Here is a 7,807-nt window from a genome sequence, read left to right on the forward strand (position 1 = left end):
TAAATACATACACATTTACTCTCTCATCTCTCACTCATTTTCTACCGCTTATCTCAACTACCTCGGGTCACGGGGAGCCTGTGCCTATCTCAGGCGTCATCGGGCATCAAGGCAGGATACATCCTGGACGGAGTGCCACCCCATCGCAGGGCACACACACACTCTCATTCACTCACGCAATCACACACTACGGACAATTTTCCAGAGATGCCAATCAACCTACCGTGCATGTCTTTGGACCGGGGGAGGAAACCGGAGTACCCGGAGGAAACCCCCGAGGCACGGGGAGAACATGCAAACTCCACACACACAAGGTGGAGGCGGGAATCGAACCCCCAACCCTGGAGGTGTGAGGCGAACGTGCTAACCACTAAGCCACCGTGCCCCCCTCATACACATTTAATATTCTAATATTACACAATCTAATATTAATCTTGAGGTTTTTGTATTATATTAATCTTTATATAAATATATATTTAAACTTTTTGTATTATGTTTTTTATCTTCTGTAAAGCTGCTTTTGAATTTATTTATTTTTTCCTTTTATTTCCACTTAATGGATCTTCTTCTTTTCTTTAATTTTGTTTCTTTTCATATTAATAAATACAGTCTGTTTTATCCAGTATTTTTATCCTGGTGTAAACACTAATGTGACATTACTGTAGCTAACAGCTGGACATGAGCTTAAATAAGTGAATCAGCCCATAAAGTCTTCATTTTGTTATTGTTAAAGAGGTTTCAGTGAACTTCTGTTTCTGCTTCATCACACTGCAGGCTGTTAAATGTGTCCATTCCAATCCATCGTACTAATAAAAACAAGTGTAAGAGCTGGTTGTACTCCCAAAACACGTGTAATTACTAAATAAGTACGTGTAAAATCACGTGAATCATTTCATCTGTTTGGTTAATTAAACTGTTTATTGGTGTCAGGATCCGGTCTCCACTGCAAAGAGTTAAATAACTGTTCTTGGACACACACACACACACACACACACACACACACACACACACACACACACACACACACACACACACACACAGACGTCACACTCAGAACCAAACACACGCATCCAGCCTCAGTGCGCGCTTCAGTACTCAGCGCGACGGGAACCCCGAGCACGTCCAGTTAGATAAAACAATAACGTGTCAGATCTGCGATATTTATTTTAAAAACGTAGTCCGACTTCTCTCACGTCTCCGATCCGATCTGATCTGATCTGCGCGTGTGCGTGACTGAGTGAGCGAGCATGTCCGGGACCGGAGAACCACACGGAGAGGAGCGTGAGCGGCCCGGGCCGCGTTTGGGTCGGATGCACGAGGAAGAGGAAGAGGAAGAGGGGGAGTGTAAAAAGAAGGAGGCGGAAACGGAGGAGGAGGAAGAGGAAGAAGGGAAGAAGAGGGCGCTTAAACAGACCTGTCCGGGTGATGAGGAGCGCGGAGGAACTTGCGTTGCCATGGAAACTGCATCCTCAGGTAATAGATGGTTTGCAACACGTCAAAAAAAAAAATGTGTGGGAAAAGTCGCAGCAAGAGCAGGACAGAGCTGAGCTTAAGGCTTTCTGAACATTAAGAGTGTCTGATTATACAGGCAGAAGGGACGAACTTGTAAACTTTTAACTCACACACAGAGAGAGTGAGAGAGAGAGAGAGAGAGAGAGAGAGAGAGAGAGAGAGAGAGAGAGAGAGAGAGAGAGAGAGAGAGAGAGAGAGAGAGAGGGAGAGAGAGACAGAGAGAGAGAGAGAGAGAGAGAGAGAGAGAGAGAGAGAGAGAGAGAGGGGGGGGGTATAGAGAGGGGGGATAGAGAGAGAGAGAGCAAGAGAGAGAGAAACAGAGTGAGAGAGAGAGACACAGAGACACACACAGAGAGAGAGAGAGAGAGAGAGAGAGAGAGAGAGAGAGAGAGAGAGAGAGAGAGAGAGAGAGAGAGAGAGAGAGAGAGAGAGAGAGAGAGAGAGACAGAGAGAGAGACAGAGAGAGACAGAGAGAGAGAGAGAGAGAGAGAGAGAGACAGAGAGAGAGACAGAGAGAGAGAGAGAGAGAGAGAGAGAGACAGAGCGAGAGTGTGTGCATGTGTGTGTGTGTGTGTGAGATCACTCATGATGCAGAAACTCTTCTTTTTATTGTATAAATATGCGGGCAGTCTGAGTGAAATGAATTGTGTGCTAATAATCTGAAATGTTACTGATTCACACTGTTGCTTTTAATAAAGAGTGTAAAGTTGAGTTTAGTCTTAATCCTGACTTAAACACTCTGTGCTTTAACAATGTCGAGTGACTCTGCAGAACAGCAGCAAGGAGAAAAAGAGAGTACAAGCAGAAGCTGTCTGTGGAGTGGAGTTACAGTTCCTCAGTCAGTTCCTCAGAGTGATGGCACCGAGTCGTATCTCAGCATCAGTACTGCGTAATGTTAAAGTCCTCCGGTGAAAATACCTCAATGGAATCTGATCCTGTAATAAACAGGAACAAATTGTGAAGAGGATTTTTGCAATTGTAATATATTTACATATAAAGAGACTTGTTTTTAATGTAAGTGCATTTTTTTAGAACCTCATTAAAAAAATGTAATTCTTGGTATTTTATAAAGATAACAGCAGAAGCTGGAGCTCGATGTCGACTGATAATCTTTCTGTATTAGTGTGAGAAAAGAACAGGAGACATCATGCTCAAGTCACAGGGTCACCTTGGAGACACAAACTGTCATGAAGCCCAAAGATATACACATTTTATATATATATACGTATACGATATACTGTACATCAGAGGTGGGAGTAAGTCACACATGTGCAAGTCACAAGTAAGTCTCAAGTAATGAATGTCAAGTCAAAGTCAAGTCGAGACTTTTTGTAATATTTGTCAAGCAAGTCTCAAGTTTCAAATTTGCGACTTAAGTCTGACTCGAGTCAAGTCGAGTCCCCCATCTCTGAGTCATTTAACTCAAGTCCGAGTCAAGTCTCAAGTCATGAATGTCAAGTCAAAGTCAAGTCGAGTCTTTTTGTAATATTTGTCAAGCAAGTCTCAAGTTTCAAATTTGCGACTTAAGTCTGACTCGAGTCAAGTCGAGTCCCCCATCTCTGAGTCATTTAACTCAAGTCCGAGTCAAGTCTCAAGTCATGAATGTCAAGTCAAAGTCAAGTCGAGTCTTTTTGTTATATTTGTCAAGCAAGTCTCAAGTCTCAAATTTGCGACTTAAGTCTGACTCGAGTCAAGTCGATTCCCCCATCTCTGAGTCATTTAACTCAATTCCGAGTCAAGTCTCAAGTCATGAATGTCAAGTCAACGTCGAGTCTTTCTTTAATATTTGTCAAGCAACTCTCAAGTCTCAAATTTGCGACTTAAGTCTGACTCGAGTCAAGTCACATGACTCGAGTCCCCCATCTCTGCTGTATATATTATATGGCATTTCATCAGGAGTCCACTGTTAAAGGAAGAGATCAGCTGAAATAAAAAGCACACACTTTAACCCGTGAACTCAGTGGATCAGTGCTGTGATGTAGAGTCTGTCTCTCTGCTGTTCCTCAGTATCTCATTTCACTTGGATTCTGTAGTTTTGTGTCCAGCAGCTGCTCATCATGTCATTTCTGCGTGTTCGAGCTCCGTGTTCATCTGTACTACAGACAGAGCGGTGACGTGTTGAGTCAGTGTTAGAGATGTACTCAGTGAGCATGTCTGTACGATGGATCTACAGCTGACGTGTGGAAATACAGCGGAACTCATCTCCAGATCGGATGCTGGGAGCAGCCATGTTGATTCGCTAAACTCTGAGATGAGGAGATTCCTGCATTGGAATCCGAGCTGAGGGGGGCGTTTACTTTAGTTTTTCCTAATCAGAGGTTTGAAATAATGAGTTAATGACACAATCAGCTCATACTGAACATCCTTTACACACAGTTTGTTAAGTTGTGTTTATCTTTACTCTACATCTGCATGATGTAATGGTTTATAATCACACTCTCAGCAGCACTGGCTCCTCAGCAGTCTGGTTCCTCTCGAGGTTTCTTCATGTTCTCTCAGGGAGGTTTCTCCTCACCACTGCACTGGTGACTCACCCGCATCTGAATCTGTCTGTAATGCTGCAGGGTGACAAAATCTATTGTGCTGCATACATAAACCTGATCTGAATTAACGTCACTCCAGGATAGAAACGTGTGTGTGTGTGTGTGTGTGTGTGTGTGTGGAGGTTGGTGGGGTATGGGATTCGAGGTAAGACAAAAACAATCTGGCATAAATCCTCTATGTTTCTATACATTTGTTGGAGCTTTAAGCTTTATTTCCTTTCACACACACACACAAACACACAAACACACACACACACACACACACACACACAGGCATAAATCCTCTATGTTTCTATACATTTGTTGGAGCTTTAAGTCTATTTCCTTTCACACACACACACACAAACACACACACACACACAAACACACACACACACACACACACACACACACACACACACACACACACACACACACACAGGCATAAATCCTCTATGTTTCTATACATTTGTTGGAGCTTTAAGTCTATTTCCTTTCACACACACACACACACAAACACACACACACACACACACACACACACACACACACACGCACACACACAGGTGTCTATTTATAGCGGGTGGCCTACGCTGTGTCTCAGACTGTGGGAATTAAAATGCTGCATGTTACACAACAGTTCACTGAGGACAGGATAAATGCTGCAGTGTGGGCGGGGCCTGGCTGAGAGTGGGCGGGGTTTGTACATTTTTTAATGGTTATATTAGGAGCTTTTTCTATAAGCAGCTGTAGGAAAGCGTGTTAGACGAGCAGACATTTACATTGTGTTAGAATAATAACTGATTACTCTGTAATTGTGTCACAGATGACTGTGTTTTTGCGCTGTATATCTGCTCATGTTGAAACACAGCCCTCTGGATGCACTGACACTGATGTACACATCAATACTGTCACTCACACACACACACACACACACACACACACACACACACACACACACACACACCAACCAGTCATCTTATTTTGGTATCATACTTGCACAAGAGAGAGATGATCTGTTCTTTTTGCACTTCACCTCTCAGTTATATATAACTTATGACTTATATATAATCTTTATATATGTAGTGTGTGTGTGTGTGTGTGTGTGTGTGTGTGTGTGTCTGAAATAACATGAAATTTACAGTAGCCCACAAATGTATCACTTCTAAAAGCTTTCTCTCTCTCTCTTTCTCTCTCTCTCTCTCTCTCTCTCTCTCAGACTCGGTGTCTGATCTGTTCCTGAACTCTTCCTCCAAGCAGAGTGACCTCTACACCTCCCTCCTCTCCTCTAATTACTCGTCCTCAAACCCGTTCAGCGCCAGCGTTCCGCTCTTCTCCTCTGAGGATGACCGTTCTCCTCTCGCTCCTATGGGGAGCGACTCTGGAATTGGGATGACCCCTGGTGACCCCGGCGACCTCCACCCCCAAAAAAGTGACCCCTACAACTACATGGATATGAGTGACAACCTTGGTGACCTCGGTCATCGTGAAAACACTGGGTCAGAAAAGCAGCCAATGAGGAGCCTCACAGATCCTGATGATGATGATGATGATGATGCTGTTGATGAAGATGGATCCATGGAGTTTAAGTCGAAGATGGTGAAAGAGGTGTTTGATTTAGGAAGCTACATGGAGAAGAATCCTGAAAACCTGGGAGTGATGGGAGACTTGGGAAACACCTTCCCATATGTGGAGGACCAATCAGACGAGGAGTTACTGGAGAACAGACCACGCACTGCCAGTCCAGTAAAGATCACCGTGACGACAGATTCCTGTATCCTAGAAACCGAGCAAGCAAGAGGTGGAGTGTCAGAGAGGGAAAGTGTGCTGAGTTTGGGAAAGGAAGGTGTTCCTACGGTAACGCTGTCTGAACCGGAGGATGACAGCGCTGCTTCATCCGTCAATCATTCCCCTAACCACTCCCCCACAGGTAAACCACACCCACTTACATCACCAATCACACACCTTCACTCATAAACTTCATGTTTCACACTTTGTACCTGTCTCTTCACAGGTAGAGAGTCACCCTCAGATTTCCTGTTCCAGCCTGTAGGGATAAAGTGTGTGAACACCAAGGGCCCTACAAAACGATTTGGGATGCGGGACAGTGGAGAATCTGGAGATTCCGAAGTCGAGCCCGATTCCCCAAGACATGAAAAGCAGTTCGCCGCCAGACACAGAGCTGGCAAACCGTTTGAGCCGACAGGTGGAGGTGTGGAGATGAAACAGAGCAACAAGGGAAGATTTAACAATCCGTTTGAGGGGTCCATCCGCACAAAGGGGGAATATGTGCAACATGGCAACCCTCCGCTTTACAGCCTGCTTCGTGAGGAGAGGGAGGCCGAGCTAGACAGTGACCTGCTTATCGAGTCTGCTTCTGAGGAGAGCCCTAAGAGGGAGCAGGTGGTGAAGTGCACCCTAAAACCACATTCACCTCCGAGCTCACCTCCACCTGTGAGCAGCGCTGTCTCTCCACCCCTAAAAGAGAAAGAACAGGATGTAAAGAAAGAAAAGCCCAGTGCAGAACAGAGAGAAGAATCCAACACTCAGACACAACAGGAAGAAGATCAAACGTTCACTAAAACCAAGCCTGCAGTGATGCCGTCTATTGAACAGCGCACCCTAGAGGACGGAGGAAATAAAAGCACGATTAGCAACGGAGAAAAAAGGACCACTAAAGAGGCGGAGCTGCTGCTTTTCTTGCACACCTTCAACAAACAGAAAGGTAAAGATAGACAAGAGTCACGCAGTAAAAAAGTAAGAGAGTGAGGCAGAGGTGGGCGGAGCTAGCTTTAACATGTGGGTGGAGTTAGTAGTACGTGTGATCTAAATGGAGCATGATGGAGTCTCAGTTTATATTTACACTGTGTGTGTGTGTGTGTGTGTGTGTGTGTGTGGGTGTGTGTGAGAGAGAGAGAGACATAGAGAGAGAGTGAAAAAGAGAATGAGCAGCATTTTCAGGTCAGATGCTTCTATCTGAAAGCACCATTGCTGTAAAATGTGGGGCAATACATATACACACACACACACACACACACACACACATTTACATTTCCAGCATTTATCCAGAGCTACTTACATTTTATCTCATTTTTGAACAACTGAGCGTTAAGGGCCTTGCTCAGGGGCCCAACAGTGGCAGCTCGGTGGACCTGGGACTCGAACTCGCAACCTTCCAATTGGTCTTCCAAGACCTTAACCATTAGGCACACACACACACACACACACACACACACAGAGCACCCGAAAGAAAAGAAATGCAGTATATAAGACTGGAAAATGATGTGAGTGTGTGTGTGTGAGTGTGTGTGTGTGTGTGTGTGTGTGAGAGAGAGAGAGAGGTTATTATCATGAGCATAATGGTTTATAATATTCACATTATATAACACCGATGTCTCACACACACACACACAGATCACACCACATGGTCCTGCAGTTGCCATGGTGATGTAGGGAGGGTGTGGGCTTAGGCTGACATCTTGTGGCGTGACTGGCTGTTGCTGTGGTGCTGGTGTCAGGAGGAGAGAAGGATGTAAGACATCAATATAAAACATGATTTATATGTAAAGCAATAAATACATTTATATTCATAATGATAACTTAATAAGAAAATATATTTATTCAATTACAATAGAAATTTTATTTTCATGTAATGGGATATGTACCACACACACACACACACACACACACACACACACACACACACACACTCATTTGTGAAGGTGGAATGTTGTAAGCCTCAGTGGCTGGACTGCAGTTTTACCATGTGATCG

At 44.3% G+C, this 7,807-nt stretch overlaps 1 protein-coding gene across 1 annotated transcript in view; it reads left to right on the forward strand.

Moving 5' to 3' along the window:
• Nucleotides 1–1,106: 1,106 nt before the first annotated feature.
• The window catches only part of rtn1a (reticulon 1a), a 14,882-nt gene continuing 8,181 nt past the window's right edge, over nt 1,107–7,807 (forward strand). The window contains exons 1-3 of the mRNA XM_060871649.1: nt 1,107–1,473; nt 5,254–5,964; nt 6,049–6,759. Coding sequence (XP_060727632.1) covers nt 1,248–1,473; nt 5,254–5,964; nt 6,049–6,759 — 1,648 coding nt within the window. The 5' untranslated portion in view covers nt 1,107–1,247. The remainder of the gene's footprint in view (nt 1,474–5,253; nt 5,965–6,048; nt 6,760–7,807) is intronic.

This window comes from Tachysurus vachellii, chromosome 6 (assembly GCF_030014155.1).
Source record: "Tachysurus vachellii isolate PV-2020 chromosome 6, HZAU_Pvac_v1, whole genome shotgun sequence".
Classification (NCBI taxonomy): Eukaryota; Metazoa; Chordata; class Actinopteri; order Siluriformes; family Bagridae; genus Tachysurus; species Tachysurus vachellii.